This window comes from Aegilops tauschii, chromosome 6, assembly GCF_002575655.3.
Source record: "Aegilops tauschii subsp. strangulata cultivar AL8/78 chromosome 6, Aet v6.0, whole genome shotgun sequence".
NCBI classification, from domain to species: domain Eukaryota; kingdom Viridiplantae; phylum Streptophyta; class Magnoliopsida; order Poales; family Poaceae; genus Aegilops; species Aegilops tauschii.
In genome coordinates this window covers 459,198,123-459,217,890 of record NC_053040.3, presented here as the reverse complement: position 1 = coordinate 459,217,890, position 19,768 = coordinate 459,198,123, and the positions used below count along the sequence as shown (strand labels likewise).

The 19,768-nt window shown below is 42.4% G+C and overlaps 1 protein-coding gene and 1 pseudogene across 1 annotated transcript; both read right to left on the bottom strand.

Annotated features, from left to right (window-relative positions):
• Positions 1-7,711: 7,711 nt before the first annotated feature.
• LOC109736205 (senescence-specific cysteine protease SAG39-like) lies at positions 7,712-8,870 on the bottom strand (annotated as a pseudogene).
• Positions 8,871-13,383: 4,513 nt separating this feature from the next.
• Positions 13,384-14,540, bottom strand: LOC109736220 (senescence-specific cysteine protease SAG39-like). The gene is made up of 2 exons (XM_020295430.2): positions 14,067-14,540; positions 13,384-13,970 (listed from the first exon to the last, which is right to left on the bottom strand). Exons 1-2 carry the CDS (start codon positions 14,497-14,499, stop codon positions 13,384-13,386), a joined length of 1,020 nt encoding a protein of 339 aa, XP_020151019.1. The 5' UTR covers positions 14,500-14,540.
• Between the last annotated feature and the right edge of the window lie 5,228 nt (positions 14,541-19,768).

Here is a 19,768-nt window from a genome sequence, read left to right as displayed (position 1 = left end):
GTTCTCAACTTCGTCTACTTCACCTACATGTGGTTTGCCACAAGGTAATGACATGGTGAGTAGTGGTGTTCATTGCAATGATGATAGTGGGCTTAGTTTTGATAATCCTTCATCACTTTCTTGTTGCGATGCTTCATCTTTGGACTCTAGCACTTCGAGCACTTCAAATGTTTCACATGCTTGTGTTGATAGTCCTTGCATATCATGTACAAATTGCTTGACTAAATCTCATGATGATATGCTTGCTATGTCTTGTTGGCATGATAAAAATGCATGTATTTCCTCGAGTTGTTGTGCTAACAATGTAGAGGAAACCCAACACTCCATGGAACAAGATGTGGTCTTGAATGGTGCTTCAAGGGATCCCACATCATCATCTATTGCTTTTTGCCTTATGGCCAAGGCTTCAAAGGTATCTCCCACTTTGAATCCCAATATATCTTGTGATAATATTGATGATGGCAAGAGTGATGATGATGTCAATTATGATGAAGAGAATGATGATGTTGCCTCCTTAAAAGTTAAGGGGGAAATAATTTTTAAAGCTCTTCTTAAGAATAAAATTGCTTGTTCCAACTTCATGGAAATCATGTCTATTGCTATTGAGGGCAAGAAATATATTGATGAGTTGGAATCTCGTCTTGAGGAGCATGAGGTCACCATTGATAAAATGGAAGGTCATGAGCGTGATTACGCTAATGAGATTGCGGACCTCTCTCAAGCTTTTGAACTTGAACAAACCACCAAGGAATATCTTGAGGAGACTTTTGCTCTAGAGTTATCTAGAGTGAAGGAATCTCATGATAGAGCTCTTGAGGTGGCCAATGTTTTTGAAACTAAAAATGCTAAGCTTGAAGTTGCTCATGCTAGACTCCTTGAGGATTTTGAGCACCTCGAAAATGGCTCAAGGGTCATCAAGGGTGACCTCATCAAACTCACCGAGTCTCATGCTCAACTTGAAGCTTCTTATTTAAAAGAGCTTGCCAAGTTGCCTTCTCCTCTTGTTGTTAATTGATGATGCTTGTGCTACTAACTCTATTTCTTGTGAAGCATCCATTTTAAAGGAGAACGTTGAGCTACGGGCTCAACTTGAGTTGCTATCTAGCAATTATGGGAAATTGGAAGAAAGCCATGAAAAGCTCTCAAGCTCTCATGATGATCTTCTAGTATCCCATAATGTGCTAAATATAGCTCATGAGGCCATGATTGCTAAGGTAACATCTAGTGAGCCTCATGTGGACACTAGCACTACTTTTAGTCAAAATGCTATATTGCCTTGTGCTTGTCCTCGCGATTCATCCATGCATAACGTTGGTACATCTTGTGATGAATTGCTTTCCTTGCCTTGTTGCTCTAACGATGAAGCTTATACTTCCTCTAGTGCTTGTGTTAAGACTAACCATGTAGAGGAAATCAAAGAGCTCAAGGCCCAAGTCACTTCTTTGAAGAAAGACTTGGAAAAGAGTCATGAAGGGAAATTTACACTCAACAACATCTTGAGAGTGCAAAAATCCCCCAATGACAAAGGTGGACTTGGATTCAACTCCAACAAGAAGAAGAAGTCCAAGATGAACAAAAAGAAGGGCCAAGAACAAGTCAAGAATTCGGCCAAGATTGTTTGCTTCAAGTGCAAAGTAGAAGGGCATCATGTTAGATCTTGCCCATTGAAGAAGAAGGCCATTAGTGACAAGCAACAAGGGAAGCGGCCACAAGTTCGATCTCATGCTCAACCACAAGTTGAAGAAAGTCCTCTTCCCAAGAATCCTCAAGCTAATGCTTCTCAAGTTGAGAAATCAAGTGAGAAGAAAGTGAAGAGTAGACGTTGCTACTTATGTCGTGAGAAAGGTCACCTCGCCTCTTCATGCACTAGTGTTAACTTATCCAACCCAATTATTAGTGATGATATCTATTCTCTTGGGAAGGATAATGTTGGCCATGTGTTTGCCAAATTTGTTGGTGCTCAAAGTGGTGTCAAGAAAAGAACCATTTGGGTATCCAAGCCTATTGTGACTAACCTCTTAGGACCCAACTTGGTTGGGGACCAACTAGCTCAAACTTGATCAATAGGTGTTGTTGGAGGGCATTGTAGACTTGGCTACATTATGAAGATTTAAGGGGACTTCATCATTCTTATTGTCTCAAGCCAAGTCAATTGGGTTATCAAGTTTCTATTCTAGATCCAATGTGCCTCCTTACGGTAACTTGTACTTAAATTGTTTACATCGAAAGTTACTTGCCCCTTTGCATGTTTTGGTGTTGTTCCTTGCATGTGGTTGTATATGTTGTGCCTCCAATTTTCTTATCTTGAGTAATCAAGTATGTGTGTGTTGGTTTGCACATCATGTACGTGTGTGTAGTGCGTTGAGCCTTTGCGCATCTTGTTTGTATGTTAGTTGGCTCTTGTGAGAGATTAATGGAACATCCCATTTTGGGGGAGTGATGTGCTTTGTGCACCTCACGGTCCCATAAATGTGTTTACATGAGGAATACCACCTAGTATTGATATTGCAAGCTTATCTAGTCACTATGTGGTATGTCTTCTCATGAGAAATTCAAATTCTAAATAGTCCATTTATTATCTCTTGTTGGATCCTCTTTTTGCCTCTTGTTAAGTTTTCTTTAATTGGTATCACATTATGGGGGAGTAATATGCTATATATATTACTAGCCTAGAAAATGTGTACATTTGAGATATTGTCACCTAAAATTGATATTGTAAATTATCTTGTTCCTACGTGGCATGTTAGCTCTACAAGTTGCAATTTGCTTGTGTTTGGTGTGAAGATGATGTCGGATATCCCTGCTATCTACCACCGGGAATTATTTCCAAATACTTCTTGTCTTTTGACAATTGGTACTAACTTATGTGTGGTAGAAATTATTGATCATCCTCACATTGGCGTTTGCTTTTTATTTGCCTTATCTCTTGCCAAGTTTGTGTCAACTCCCATTGCCTTCCGTGCCACTTGAGGATCTTGTTGTTTTCTTGATCTTGCCTAGTGTTTTCCTTGATATAGTGAACGTGGTGGTCCTACCTTGTGCATTTTGTATTCAAATGCAAATTCTCTATAATGCACAACTCGTGGGGGAGCTATCCTATTTTCTATAAAACACTAAACTTGTGATCCATTTTAAGTGTGTGTTGGTGGACGGCAAGCCGTTTCTTTTTGGTACTTGTGCCATCATGAAACTTTGTAGAGAGCTTGGTTTGTTTGGAACCATCCTCTCTTTTGGGAGTTTGATATCATTTTGTGGGTTCCAATGGATATCTCATTCCTTGATGTATCTTTTAATGATATCTTCCAAGTGATGATTTCTCCATTTGGTATTTTCACTTCGTATTTCCTTATATTTTGGTATCGGTTCTTGAAAGTCTTGAGCATGCATATTAACTTCATGTAGTTTCCGTGGCATGCTTTCTCTCTTTGACCCAATATATAGGGGAAACTCCTCCAAGTCTCAAATTGGATGAGATGTGCATGAATTTCATTTCTATATCTATGTGCACATATTTATGCAAGGAAATAATAAAATATAGTGCAAACCTGAAGAAGAGTACTAAAGAATTAAGAGACTAACGATGAAGATGAAGATAGTAGAAAAGACACGTGAAAGAACATGTGGTTCCCCCATGTTTGGTTTTGGTAATTGACGACAATCTCTATGGACTAATGGTTGCCTTGAGTTATATTTGAAGGTTTTGTCCATAGGCTTTTCTTGGAGTACATGTGTTGGTTTCAAGGAGAGTTTGTGTTGACCAAGGTGCTATTAAGGAATTATCCAAAGATTGGTCATGTGAGAGTTGAGCTTATTGCAAGCATGTCTTGAAGAAGAAGATTGTGTGATCATTCATGTTTACCTTCAAGACATCATCCAAATGAAGAGAGTTGGAAAGATTCTAGGTTGATCAACACTAAGTCAAGAGTGAATCAAGTTGATCAACTCACAAAGCGTAGAAGATGTACCGAGAGGGATCAAGTGATCCCATGGTATGGTAAGCATTGTCCATTGTGCTTTGTGTACTAACCCATGGTCTATGTGAGAGTTCTATGTGGGGTTAGGTACGTGTTCATGGGCTTGCGTCAAGAGGAAGATATCACTCAACCCATGGAGAGGATGACATCAAGTGGTGATCGTCATCAAGATTGCCGTGTGCAAGTTCAAGTGGAGCATCACGAAGAGATCAAGTGCTTGAAGCTTTCCATCCATTGTGATGACAATGGACTTGTGAAGATGTGCCGAAGAGTGGCTCACCCATAGTGGACTATGGGGGAGTAATCATCTAGTCTTCATCGAGCCAACGCAATCAAGAAAGGTGGTCCAACTTGAGGGAGTCAAGATCTTCATCATCTAGCTCAAGTGGACCATGTGCAAGGCAAAGATTTTCCCTTGATAGGTTTTCTATTTTACCGGTCTCATGGTGGTAGTTGGGAGACCGGGTTATAGGATCGATAGCCGTACTATCAAAGGGGCGCTCTCAAGTGAGTAGCTTGATCGTATCGTCCGTCGAGAGCTCAAACCATTGCATCCTTGCATCATGTTTCTTGGTTCTTGTTGGTTTCTCTTTGTGAGTCTTAGAGCTTATGGTCATCTTGATGACAAGCTTGAGTTCATCGAAAACGGAGTTTGCATGCGTCTTCTATGATGTTTTCGATGTTGGAGGTTTTACCGGTCTTATCCGAGGAAGGGTTCTCACCATTTTCTTTTGGGCCTTTTCTCATTTTCTTCTTATTGGTATTTCTATCAAGATTGTGTTAGCCCTTGTCGCTAGCTTTCCAACAAACTTGGTTTCGTCGAATTCGGAGTCCGTTTGCAGAAGTTGTGTCAGTTTTGGTGTTCTGAAAAGGCTGCAGCGGTACTACTGCGGACAGGAGCGGATGTAATTTTTTACTACCACTCTTGGGAGCGGTACTACCGCTTGGAGCAGTACTACCGCGGCTACTTCCGTGGCTACTTCCGCTCGGGACCAAAAACTCGTCACAAGTCCAGCGGTGGTAGGCACGGATGTAATTTTTTAGTACCGCTCGCAAGCAGTAGTACCGCTACCCTTAGCAGTAGTACCGCTACCCCTAGCGGTAGTACCGTGAGGTCAAGCGGTACTACTGCTCCGATGGTTCTTCTGGCTTTTTTGCCTCCTCGCTGTTGTGTTTCAAAGGGCTACTACCGCCCTAGCGGTAGTACCGCTCCTTGGAGCGGTAGTACCGCTCGGTGCGGGCTGTGACCATAACGGTTGGATTTTTCCCCACCTATAAAAGGGGGTCTTCTTCCCCAATGAACCTTATTCTTTTAGCTCGTGTTCTTCCCCCATTGTTGACCTTCTTCGAGCTTGCTAACTCTCAATCCCTCCATGGATTCTTGCTAGTTTTTGATGGAAAAGAGAGAGGAGATCTAGATCCACATTTCCACCAATGACTTTCTCCTCTATGTGAGGGGAACCCCTTGGATCTAGATCTTGGAGTTCTTGGTGTTCTCCTTCTTGTTCTTCCTCTCATTTTCCTCCCTAGCATTAGTTGCTTCGGTGGGATTTGAGAGAGAAGGACTTGGGCACTCCGTGTGCCCTTGCCATTGCATTTGGTGCATCGGTTTGAGTTCTCCACGGTGGTACGTGGAAGTTACAAATTGAGAAGCTTATTACTCTTGGGTGCTTGGTACCCTTGAGCTTGTTCCTCTTGGGTGCTTGGGCGCCCTAGACGGTTGGTGGTGTTCGGAGCTCAATCATTGTGCTGTAAAGCTCCGGGCAAGCGTCGGGGTCTCCAATTAGGTTGTGGACAATCGCCCCGAGCAATTTGACGGGTTCGGTGACCGCCCCCAAGGGTTGCCATTTGTACGGGTTCGGTGACCGCCCTCAAGGGTCCCTTAGTGGAATCACGGCATCTTGCATTGTGCGAGGGCGTGAGGAGATTACGGTGGCCCTGGTGGCTTCTTGGGGAGCATTGTGCCTCCACACCGCTTCAAACGGAGATTAGCATCCGCAAGGGTGTGAACTTCGGGATACATCGTCGTCTCCGCGTGCCTCGGTTATCTCTTACCCGAGCCCTTTACCTATGCACTTTACTTTGTGATAGCCATATTGTTTCTTGTCATACATCTTGCTATCACCTAAGTAGTTTTTCTTGCTTAGCATAAGTTGTTGGTGCACATAGGTGAGCCTAGTTGTTGTAGGTTTTGTCCTTGACAAATTAACCGCTAGGTTTATTCTGCATTTGTTCAAGCCTCAACCGTAATTATTTTAACGCGCCTATTCAACCCCCCCCCCCTCTAGGCGACATCCACGATCTTTCAACACTTAAGACTGAACGACCGTACTGCCAGGAAAACTAATGAACTGTCGTGGTTGTACAAGCTATAAATGAGAATGAGAAATATGACTAACAGACTGAAAAAGAGAAAGTCAGGCGGAGAGAATGAAGGTGTGACCGAGGACTTAAGAAAGGCACGATGCTCAAAGAAGAATTGCCTTCAGAAAAATAAGTAGCCCAATAACAAAGTAAAGACTAAGATCAAAGAAGTGGTTCATAAAAAAAGAAAAAGTCCATAGAAGTAATAAAGAGAACTAATGAAAATGGAATAACTAAAGAACTAATGAATGTCGATAAAATATTTTTTGCTTGAGAATCTGAAAAGGAACAATGGCAAGGCACAAAAGCACTAAAAATCTTATATGGTGAAGACTTGGGGATGAGGAAGGACATTCAATGACTGAGAGACGACTACACACACAATGAATATAAAAAAACTACACTGAAACTACAGAAAAACTAATGAAAAAGATTCATAACAATCATCAAAGTACTGACAAAAGTAAAGAAAATGAAACCTACAATGAAACTAACTGGAAAATTAAAGCTCACTGACCATCTCATCTCTCTCTACATGTCATCTTCTCCTTCAGCACTATACTGTCGTGGTTAATTAATCGAACCCGTTCCGGCCGTTTTGCAGGTGAGGTGGGCCCTTTGATTGAAGTTGCTTTCTGTAGATGATTACCTTGGGACCAAATCATTTTTTCCTTATTATGTGGTGAAGTTGTTCTATAGATTAGGAAGTGCAAAATGAAACAATAGTCACATCCATATATGTGCACCATCTCTTCCATATGGGAAGGAGTTGTTAGCCTGCATGTTCATTACTAGTAGAAAGCTAGCTTATTGTTTCTCCATTTATGTGCTCTGCCATATTGAGGTATGGACCCCCACGATGCTAATCATAATATTTTAATTACTAATCATAATTAAGGTCCACTTTCTAATTGAGGATTATCCAGAGTAAAATTATGGTTGGTGTTGTAGTTGGGGAGAGGAGGTTGTTGTCGAGCGTTGAGGGACCATGAAGACGGGAATTGGGGGAGGGAAAAGTCCATCCTATTTCATTTCCTCGAGGTTCCATTCTCAGGCTGCAACATTTATTTGCAAATCAACCCCACCATCTTCACATTTTTTATGGTTCTAAGATTATCGTGAAAATAAATACTACTCAAAGAGTTAATTCTACAAATATGAAGGAACAAGAGACAACACAATTCACTTACAAAACACAACTGGTGCCAAATCTCCAAATGATATAGCTAACACAACTTCTTCATCAATCTTAACATATGTGGCATAATTTACATTGTATTCACGAAATATAAAGTACAAACTATACTTTAGATACACATACAAACTATACGTATTTAAAGTAGACACATGATATGTTGCATATGACGCTCATTCTATGCAGTGGGGTAAGAAGGCTCCATCGCAAGGCCACACATGCCTTTCTTGTCGGGAATGTCCTTCTCCATTCTTAAATATCCGTTCTCGCCCCATGTTGTTCCCCATGAATTCTTCAGCAACCAATATTTTGTGCCATCGCTGGTCTTGCCATAACCAATAGCCGCAATACCATGGTCCAGGTCTGTGCCACATGAGCCTGTCATCACTCCACCTTTGTAAAATTGGAAGGTCATATCTCCTCCATCTACAGCCACCGAGACGGGTTGGCTTGCGACGGCTTGCATGAGAGCTCCCTCGTTGTTGGCTGGAACATCCTCATAGCTTTTGATGGTTGCGGCACCGTTGGTTCCACTCTTGCACTTGTCATCTGCCGCGGTATATGGGTAGTTGGACTCGGTTGTGAGACCGCCATTCTTGATTATGAACTTGAAGGCATCATCCATAAGCCCACCTTCGCAACCTTGGTCTTCACCATGGACATCACAATCCACTAGTTCTTGCTCAGACAAGGAGATAAGCTTGCCGGTTTTGAGCTTAACGACGCCCTCTGTAGCAGCGACAGCAGAAAAAGCCCAACAACAACCTACAAATGTTTACGTTTGTGCAGATACTTTAAGAGGACATTCTCATTAAAAATTCAAACATATATGCAATATATTATTATCCTAAAAATACTTACCACATTGGCCCTGATCCTTGATGGGGGTGACTGCTCCTTTTGTTCTCCAGTCTACGGTTGCCGGAAGTGCATCGAAACTTACATTCTCATACCTGAATCCGGTAGGCATCCTCTCCATGCTCGGTTTGTACCCCTTGTTAGCCTTCGTCACCTTGAACTCCTCGTTCGTTAGGTCGGCGAACTGATTGACGCCCAAATAGAACTTGAGGTTCTTGGCATTAAACGACTCGATGAACCCGACATTGGCCTTGAACACCCCGAATCGTTGCGCCTTCTCAGCATCGTCCTTGTAACACGACCGTACTGCACCATCCAGCTCTCGTGCCTTGCCACCATCGACAAGTCATCGCTGAGCTCACGAGCTGCTAGGACCGAACTGCAGAAGCAGACACATCCGAGGATGCCAAGGATCAAAGCTTTTGGGATGGCCATGTTATGTTTGATGAATTGCTTGCTACTACTAGTGTGCAGTGTGTGCTCTGGTTTGGTTTTGTGAATGGTACTGGGCGTCTTATATAGTTGCATGGATGTATGTATTTGTATATGGGGGATTGAGATGGTCTCCAACATAGCGGTGAAGTACATCTGGTAGGCGGATAGTATAAAATAAATATGTGTGCATATGGCGTACGCTTTCCTTAGCATATGAGAATAATAGACATGTTGTGCCGGAACTTTGGATGTTAGTACAAGAAAAATCAAGTAACCATGATTACGACATATTTTGATACTTCATACGGACTTAGGTCAATGTGATTGCATGGTGATGCTGACAGGCTTTTCTATCGATCCTATTCCTATGAAGCTCTCTAAACGTGTTGCCATGAGTACCCAGGAACCAAAAATACATATAATTTTTTACACCCTAAATTTTAAGCGTAACACGAAGTCTTAGCTTCTGTTTATTTACAAAACTACGAGTGCGTACAAAAAACATCGATAAAAATTCTTGTAGCCTACTGATGAGAAGGGATTAGATGTGACCGCTTGCAGAGACGAGTGTAACACAGAAACGGCAAGTTGATTCATCAAATGTTAAGAAAACTATGATTAGTTAATTAACTAATGATAAGTAATTTAATCTTGAGTTCAAACATGCATTGGTACCCCTAGTACGTCAAGTCCATGAATTAATATTAATACCGCCGGATATATTTCCCAGACACGTAAATGGTTTTTTACTCTCGCAACCTCGTAGATCATATCTCACTACCCATCATATATTTCTGGCGGACATGGTTTGCGGAAGGTCCCCTGCTTAATGAGGGTTGCAGGTGGCTGGGTAGTCCAACGTTGCAACTCAAGGATGAGTGATGGTATGTAACACTGCACATAGAGACACACACTGTGCAAAGCGCCAAGTGTTACATGCAACCAACGTGTCCAACACTTATCCCCTCATCCGTTTAGTCTTGTAAACCTAGGAACATTTGGTACCCAAGAAACGAATAAAGGACGCACACGGACATGTGGGACATGGCAAGAGAAACGGCAACATGCAGCCTAAGAGTTAAAGTGAACACACAGACACACACATATGCAGATGAGACCGGCGTAGGAAAAATGAGCGATGGCCAACTGCCAAGAAGGGACAACCGCACAAAACAATCTGGCAGGCTCACAACGCCCCATTTCTAGCAAACATAGTAATTAAAGATATAATTACAAAAGCACAAAAATAAAATTGGTTTGTTAAATAATGAAATACGACCTTTGCCTCAAAGATTGAATTGGTTTATAATTCGAAACTAGGTTTTAAGAAATATGCTTTAAATCATAAGCAATGTGTGATGTCAATAAATGGGAGGAAGCATGAAGTGAACTTGTCGGCAGCGAAAGCGTCGGCAAGATAGAAGACCTAGGTACGTCGAAAGATTCATGTGGTATGTTTTGAGATTTTAGGTTCTCTTTGATGAAAAAGTTAGTCATTATCATCTGTAAAAGGAGAAAATGACTACCTCCGTCTGGGTTTACTAGTCCCCATTGTAGTTTGGGCCAAAATTTGACAACAAAGATCCTTAATATCTTGTGGTCATGCTAGTGATCAATAAGAAAGAGCCAGATCCATTCCCCCACGATCCTTGCCCCACGTGTTTCCTTGAGTGTTGGCTTCTACATCTCCTTCTTGGACCATTAGGAGCACTGTGGAGCTTCGTGAGGGCAAAAGCGTGCCATGGCCCGCCCAGACCCTGGGGTAAAAATGCATGTACTAGTACAGATATACAGTAGCCCAGCCCACCACTGTCTTGCTTGCATGTAGCCTCGCCTCTTCACGGTTCTCTTCTTGGCATACATCCTCCAGTAGAGCAGCAGACCGACGCTAGAACACGATCACGCATACAACAGCAGGGAGGGCTGGAGATGTAGCGCGCAGCTGCAGAGGTTGAGTTGCCGGTCGTACCGTCGCAACATGTAGCAGCACCGAGCGGTGCAGAGGCCCGAGGCCCGAGCGATGCAGCGGCGGCTTGACCAAGCCCCAGGAGGCAGCTAGTAGCGGCCGCGGCCAGCCGGGCGAGTAGTCAATTGATAATACATATCTTAATTTGGTACTCAATCCGTATCAAAATATAAGACATTATTTGACAATGTCAATGTCAAAACGTCTTATATTTTGATAGAGGGATTACTAGATAATTGTCATTGGGCAAGGCTAATCAACGCAAAATCAACTTGGTTTTCGAGAGAAAAGGAGATGATATAATTACATATGAAGTTGAGAAAGATTTTTCAGCAGCAACACTTCATCCATTGCTTGAGTTGAAATATTTTGTGTTTTCTTTTAGTTTGGCCCGCCCATGTTTTCCTTCGTAGCTCCGCCACTGTTTAGGATATTGTTTGCACTCAGACTGTCCCTAACGGGACGCTTGCAAACCCATTACCATCTCACACAAACAACAAAGAATCCACCAGGATTCATCGAACACTGAACTCTGATCTCTAAAGGATGTTGTGGAAATAACACCTATCATTGAAACTCTTGCAATGATAACACGGTCGATACGTGTACCACTGCCATCAATAAACTTTAAGTTCAAGGGATGTTCAATGCACATGCAATTTTGGTTGTGGTTCACTACAGTCCAGGAGGCAAAAATAGAAAACAACATGAGAAGAAAGAATCAAATCATCAAAGGAAGGAAGGAAGAATCATGTGAGAGAAGGGACTACTTACACAAAAATTGATGCCCAAAATTACCAGATGGTTGCGCATGATGTCACTTACATTGAGGTAGTGCACAGACATAGCCCCCAAGGCACGAATCCAGCATGCCCTCATCCATTCTGCCAATTTGGCTAAGGAAAAATGATGATGCTGCTGATCCTTTTTGCCACAATATTCATATCCATCATCAAAAAAAACTGCTGCGGCAATCTGGCAAAATAACATGAAGACAGATATACAGAGCGAGTAAGTAAAATAATTGATGAACACATGCTTTATCAACATTTTCTTTCCTGGCCCGAGAGAGCAAGGAAATAATAAAATATAGTGCAAAATTGAAGAAGAGTACTAAAGAATTAAGAGACTGACGATGAAGATGAAGATTGTAGAAAAGACACTTAAGACTGAACGACCATACCGCCAGGAAAACTAATGAACTGTCGTGGTTGTACAAGCTATAAGTGACAATTAGAATGAGAAATATGACTAACAGACTAAAAAAGATAAAGTCAGGCAGAGAGAATGAAGGTGTGACCGAGGACTTAAGAAAGGCACAATGCTCAAAGAAGAATTGACTTCAGAAAAATAAGTAGCCCAATAACAAAGTAAAGACTAAGATCAAAGAAGTGGTTCATAAAAAAAGAAAAAGACCATAGAAGTAAGAAAGAGAACTAATGAAATGGAATAACTAAAGAACTAATGAATGTCGATAAAATATTTTTTGCTTGAGAATCTGAAAAGGAACAATGCCAAGGCACAAAAGCACTAAAAATCTTATATGGTGAAGACTTGGGGATGAGGAAGGACATTCAATGACCGAGAGACGACTACACACACAATGAATATAAAAAACTACAATGAAACTACAGAAAAACTAATGAAAAATATTCATAACAATCATCAAAGTACTGAAAAAGTAAAGAAAATGAAACCTACAATGAAACTAACTGGAAAATTAAAGCTCACTGACCATCTCATCTCTCTCTACATGTCATCTTCTCCTTCAGCACTATACTGTCGTGGTTAATTAATCGAACCCGTTCCGGCCGTTTTGCAGGTGAGGTGGGCCCTTTGATTGAAGTTGCTTTCTGTAGATGATTACCTTGGGACCAAATCATTTTTTCCTTATTATGTGGTGAAGTTGTTCTATAGATTAGGAAGTGCAAAATGAAACAATAGTCACATCCATATATGTGCACCATCTCTTCCATATGGGAAGGAGTTGTTAGCCTGCATGTTCATTACTAGTAGAAAGCTAGCTTATTGTTTCTCCATTTATGTGCTCTGCCATATTGAGGTATGGACCCCCACGATGCTAATCATAATATTTTAATTACTAATCATAATTAAGGTCCACTTTCTAATTGAGGATTATCCAGAGTAAAATTATGGTTGGTGTTGTAGTTGGGGAGAGGAGGTTGTTGTCGAGCGTTGAGGGACCATGAAGACGGGAATTGGGGGAGGGAAAAGTCCATCCTATTTCATTTCCTCGAGGTTCCATTCTCAGGCTGCAACATTTATTTGCAAATCAACCCCACCATCTTCACATTTTTTATGGTTCTAAGATTATCGTGAAAATAAATACTACTCAAAGAGTTAATTCTACAAATATGAAGGAACAAGAGACAACACAATTCACTTACAAAACACAACTGGTGCCAAATCTCCAAATGATATAGCTAACACAACTTCTTCATCAATCTTAACATATGTGGCATAATTTACATTGTATTCACGAAATATAAAGTACAAACTATACTTTAGATACACATACAAACTATACGTATTTAAAGTAGACACATGATATGTTGCATATGACGCTCATTCTATGCAGTGGGGTAAGAAGGCTCCATCGCAAGGCCACACATGCCTTTCTTGTCGGGAATGTCCTTCTCCATTCTTAAATATCCGTTCTCGCCCCATGTTGTTCCCCATGAATTCTTCAGCAACCAATATTTTGTGCCATCGCTGGTCTTGCCATAACCAATAGCCGCAATACCATGGTCCAGGTCTGTGCCACATGAGCCTGTCATCACTCCACCTTTGTAAAATTGGAAGGTCATATCTCCTCCATCTACAGCCACCGAGACGGGTTGGCTTGCGACGGCTTGCATGAGAGCTCCCTCGTTGTTGGCTGGAACATCCTCATAGCTTTTGATGGTTGCGGCACCGTTGGTTCCACTCTTGCACTTGTCATCTGCCGCGGTATATGGGTAGTTGGACTCGGTTGTGAGACCGCCATTCTTGATTATGAACTTGAAGGCATCATCCATAAGCCCACCTTCGCAACCTTGGTCTTCACCATGGACATCACAATCCACTAGTTCTTGCTCAGACAAGGAGATAAGCTTGCCGGTTTTGAGCTTAACGACGCCCTCTGTAGCAGCGACAGCAGAAAAAGCCCAACAACAACCTACAAATGTTTACGTTTGTGCAGATACTATAAGAGGACATTCTCATTAAAAATTCCAACATATATGCAATATATTATTATCCTAAAAATACTTACCACATTGGCCCTGATCCTTGATGGGGGTGACTGCTCCTTTCGTTCTCCAGTCTACGGTTGCCGGAAGTGCATCGAAACTTACATTCTCATACCTGAATCCGGTAGGCATCCTCTCCATGCTCGGTTTGTACCCCTTGTTAGCCTTCGTTGCCTTGAACTCCTCGTTCGTTAGGTCGGCGAACTGATTGACGCCCAAATAGAACTTGAGGTTCTTGGCATTAAACGACTCGATGAACCCGACATTGGCCTTGAACACCCCGAATCGTTGCGCCTTCTCAGCATCGTCCTTGTACACACGACCGTACTGCACCATCCAGCTCTCGTGCCTTGCCACCATCGACAAGTCATCGCTGAGCTCACGAGCTGCTAGGACCGAACTGCAGAAGCAGACACATCCGAGGATGCCAAGGATCAAAGCTTTTGGGATGGCCATGTTATGTTTGATGAATTGCTTGCTACTACTAGTGTGCAGTGTGTGCTCTGGTTTGGTTTTGTGAATGGTATTGGGCGTCTTATATAGTTGCATGGATGTATGTATTTGTATATGGGGGATTGAGATGGTCTCCAACGTAGCGGTGAAGTACATCTGGTAGGCGGATAGTATAAAATAAATATGTGTGCATATGGCGTACGCTTTCCTTAGCATATGAGAATAATAGACATGTTGTGCCGGAACTTTGGATGTTAGTACAAGAAAAATCAAGTAACGATGATTACGACATATTTTGATACTTCATACAGACTTAGGTCAATGTGATTGCATGGTGATGCTGACAGGCTTTTCTATCGATCCTATTCCTATGAAGCTCACTAAACGTGTTGCCATGAGTACCCAGGAACCAAAAATACATATAATTTTTTTACACCCTAAATTTTAAGCGTAACACGAAGTCTTAGCTTCTGTTTATTTACAAAACTATGTGTGCGTACAAAAAACATCGATAAAAATTCTTGAAGCCTACTGATGAAAAGGGATTAGATGTAACCGCTTGCAGAGACGATTGTAACACAGAAACGGCAAGTTGATTAAGACAACTTAACCTGTCAGATCATCAAATGTTAAGAGAACTATGATTAGTTAATTAACTAATGATAAGTAATTTAATCTTGAGTTCAAACATGCATTGGTACCCCTAGTACGTCAAGTCCATGAATTAAGATTAATACCGCCGGATATACTTCCCAGACACGTAAATGGTTTTTTTACTCTCGCAACCTCGTAGATCATATCTCACTACCCATCATATATTTCTGGCGGACATGGTTTGCGGAAGGTCCCCTGCTTAATGAGGGTTGCAGGTGGCTGGGTAGTCCAACGTTGCAACTCAAGGATGAGTGATGGTATGTAACACTGCACATAGACACACACGCTGTGCAAAGCGCCAAGTGTTACACGCAACCAACGTGTCCAACACTTATCCCCTCATCCCTTTAGACTTGTAAACCTAGGAACATTTGGTACGCAAGAAACGAATAAAGGACGCACACGGACATGTGGGACATGGCAAGAGAAATGGCAACATGCAGCCTAAGAGTCAAAGTGAACACACAGACACACACATATGCAGATGAGACCGGCGTAGGAAAAACGAGCGATGGCCAACTGCCAAGAAGGGACAACCGCACAAAACAATCCGGTGGGCTCACAACGCCCCATTGCTAGGAAACGTAGTAATTAAAGATATAATTACAAAAGTACAAAAATAAAATTGGTTTGTTAAATAATGAAATACGACCTTTGCCTCAAAGATTTAATTGGTTTATAATTCAAAACTAGGTTTTAAGAAATATGCTTTAAATCATGAGCAATGTGTGATGTCAATAAATGGGAGGAAGCATGAAGTGAACTTGTCGGCAGCGAAAACGTCGGCAAGATAGAAGACCTAGGTACGTCGAAAGATTCATGTGGTATGTTTTGAGATTTTAGGTTCTCTTTGATGAAAAAGTTAGTCATTATCATGTGTAAAAGTAGAAAATGACTACCTCCGTCCGGGTTTACTAGTCCCCATCGTATTTTGGGCCAAAATTTGACAACAAAGATCCTTAATATCTTGTGGTCATGCTAGTGATCAATAAGAAAGAGCCAGATCCATTCCCCCACGATCCTTGCCCCACGTGTTTCCTTGAGTGTTGGCTTCTACATCTCCTTCTTGGACCTTTAGGAGCACTGCGGAGCTTCGTGAGGGCAAAAGCGTGCCATGGTCCGCCCAGCCCCTGGGGTAAAAATGCATGTAGTAGTACAGATATACAGTAGCCCAGCCCACCACTGTCTTGCTTGCATGTAGCCTCGCCTCTTCACGATTCTCTTCTTGGAATACATCCTCCAGCAGAGCAGCAGACCGACGCTAGAACACGATCACGCGTACAACAGTAGGGTGGGCCGGAGATGTAGCGCGCAGCTACAGAGGTTGAGTCGCCGGTCGTACCGTCGCAACATGTAGCAGCACCGAGCGGTGCAGAGAACCGAGGCCCGAGCGGTGCAGCGGTGGCTTGACCAAGCCCCAGGAGGCAGCTAGCAGCGGCCACGGCCAGCCGGGCGAGTAGCAACCTAGACGACGAGCGCTGCTGCATAGGCACACGCGCTCTGAAATGCAATCAATTGATAATACACATCTTAATTTGGTACTCAATCCGTATCAAAATATAAGACATTATTTGACAATGTCAATGTCAAAACGTCTTATATTTTGATAGAGGGATTACTAGATAATTGTCATTGGGCAAGGCTAATCAATGCAAAATCAACTTGGTTTTCGATAGAAAAGGAGATGATATAATTACATATGAAGTTGAGAAAGATTTTTCAGCAGCAACACTTCATCCATTGCTTGAGTTGAAATATTTCGTGTTCTCTTTTAGTTTGGCCCGCCCATGTTTTCCTTCGTAGCTCCGCCACTGTTTAGGAGATTGTTTGCACTCAGACTATCCCTATAGGGACGCTTGCAAACCCATTACCATCTCACACAAACAAAAAAGAATCCACCAGGATTCACCGAACACTGAACTCTGATCTCTGAAGGATGTTGTGGAACTGAAGAAATAACACCTATCATTGAAACTCTTGCAATGATAACACGGTCGATACGTGTACCACTGCCATCAATAAACTTTAAGTTCAAGGGATGTTCAATGCACATGCAATTTTGGTTGTGGTTCACTACAGTTCAGGAGGCAAAAATAGAAAACAACATGAGAAGAAAGAATCAAATCAAAGGAAGGAAGGAAGAATCATGTGAGAGAAGGGACTACTTACACAAAAATTGATGCCCAAAATTACCAGATGGTTGTGCATGATGTCACTTACATTGAGCTAGTACACAGACATAGCCCCCAAGGCACGAATCCAGCATGCCCTCATCCATTCTGCCAGTTTGGCTAAGGAAAAATGATGATGCTGCTAATCCTTTTTTCCACAATATTCATATCCATCATCGAAAAAAAACTGCTGCGGCGATCTCGCAAAAGAACATGAAGACAGATATACAGAGCGAGTAAGTAAAATAATCAATGAACACATGCTTTATCAACATTTTCTTTCCTGGCCTGAGAGAGCAAGGAAATAATAAAATATATTACAAAACTGAAGAAGAGTACTAAAGAATTAAGAGACTGACGATGAAGATGAAGATAGTAGAAAAGACACTTGAAAGAACATGTGGTGCCCCCATGTTTGGTTTTGGTAATTGACGACTATCTCTATGGACTAATGGTTGCCTTGAGTTATATTTGAAGGTTTTTTCCATAGGCTTTTCTTGGAGTACATGTGTTGGTTTCAAGGAGAGTTTGTGTTGACCAAGGTGCTATTAAGGAAGTATCCAAAGATTGGTCATGTGAGAGTTGAGCTTATTGCAAGCATGTCTTGAAGAAGAAGATTGTGTGATCATTCATGTTTACCTTCAAGACATCATCCAAATGAAGAGAGTTGGAAAGATTCTAGGTTGATCAAGACTAAGTCAAGAGTGAATCAAGTTGATCAACTCACAAAGCGTAGAAGATGTACCGAGAGGGATCAAGTGATCCCATGGTATGGTAAGCATTGTCCATTGTGCTTTGTGTACTAACCCATGGTCTATGTGAGAGTTCTATGTGGGGTTAGGTACGTGTTCATGGGCTTGCGTCAAGAGGAAGATATCACTCAACCCATGGAGAGGATGACATCAAGTGGTGATCGTCATCAAGATTGCCGTGTGCAAGTTCAAGTGGAGCATCACGAAGAGATCAAGTGCTTGAAGCTTGCCATCCATTGTGGTGACAATGGACTTGTGAAGATGTGCCGAAGAGTGGCTCACCCATAGTGGACTATGGGGGAGTAATCATCTAGTCTTCATCGAGACAACGCAATCAAGAAAGGTGGTCCAACTTGAGGGAGTCAAGATCGTCATCATCTAGCTCAAGTGGACCATGTGCAAGGCAAAGGTTTGCCCTTGATAGGTTTTCTATTTTACCGGTCTCATGGTGGTAGTTGGGAGACCGGGTTATAGGATCGATAACCGTACTATCAAGGGGGGGCTCTCAAGTGAGTAGCTTGATCGTATCGTTCGTCGAGAGCTCAAACCATTGCATCCTTGCATCATGTTTCTTGGTTCTTGTTTGGTTCTCTTCGTGAGTCTTAGAGCTTATGGTCATCTTGATGACAAGCTTGAGTTCACCGAAAACGGAGTTTGCATGCGTCTTCTATGATGTTTTCGATGTTGGAGGTTTTATCGGTCTTATCCGAGGAAGGGTTCTCACCATTTTCTTTTGGGCCTTTTCTCATTTGCTTTTTATTGGTATTTCTATCAAGATTGTGTTAGCCCTTATCGCTAGCTTTCCAACAAACTTGGTTTCGTCGAATTCGAAGTTCGTTTGCAGAAGTTGTGTTAGTTTTGGTGTTCTGAAAAGGCTGCAGCGGTACTACTGCGGACAGGAGCGGATGTAATTTTTTACTACCGCTCTTGGGAACGGTACTACCGCTCTTGGGAGCGGTACTACCGCTTGGAGCAGTACTACCGCGGCTACTTCCGTGGCTACTTCCGCTCGGGACCAAAAACTCGTCACAAGTCCAGCGGTGGTAGGCACGGATGTAATTTTTTAGTACCGCTCGCAAGCAGTAGTACCGCTACCCTTAGCAGTAGTACCGTGAGGTCAAGCGGTACTACCGCTCCGACGGTTCTTCTGGCTTTTTTGCCTCCTCTCTGTTGTGTTTCAAAGGGCTACTACCGCCCTAGCGGTAGTACCGCTCCTTGGAGCGGTAGTACCGCTCGGTGCGGGCTGTGACCATAACGGTTGGATTTTTCCCAGCTATAAAAGGGGGTCTTCTTCCCCAATGAACCTTATCATTTTAGCTCGTGTTCTTCCCCCATTGTTGACCTTCTTCGAGCTTGCTAACTCTCAATCCCTCCATGGATTCTTGCTAGTTTTTGAGGGAAAAGGGAGAGGAGATCTAGATCCACATTTCCACCAATCACTTTCTCCTCTACGTGAGGGGAACCCCTTGGATCTAGATCTTGGAGTTCTTGGTGTTCTCCTTCTTGTTCTTCCTCTCATTTTCCTCCCTAGCATTAGTTGCTTCGGTGGGATTTGAGAGAGAAGGACTTGGGCACTCCGTGTGCCCTTGTCATTGCATTTGGTGCATCGGTTTGAGTTCTCCACGGTGATACGTGAAATTTACAAGTTGAGAAACTTATTACTCTTGGGTGCTTGGTACCCTTGAGCTTGTTCCT

Excerpts from the sequence above, each read along its gene's own strand:
- LOC109736220 (XM_020295430.2), bottom strand. The coding sequence starts at position 14,499 with ATGGCCATCCCAAAAGCTTTGATCCTTGGCATCCTCGGATGTGTCTGC. Across the intron at positions 13,971-14,066 it reads CAAGGATCAGGGCCAATGTG|GTTGTTGTTGGGCTTTTTCT; the intron begins GTAAGTATTTTT and ends AAACATTTGTAG.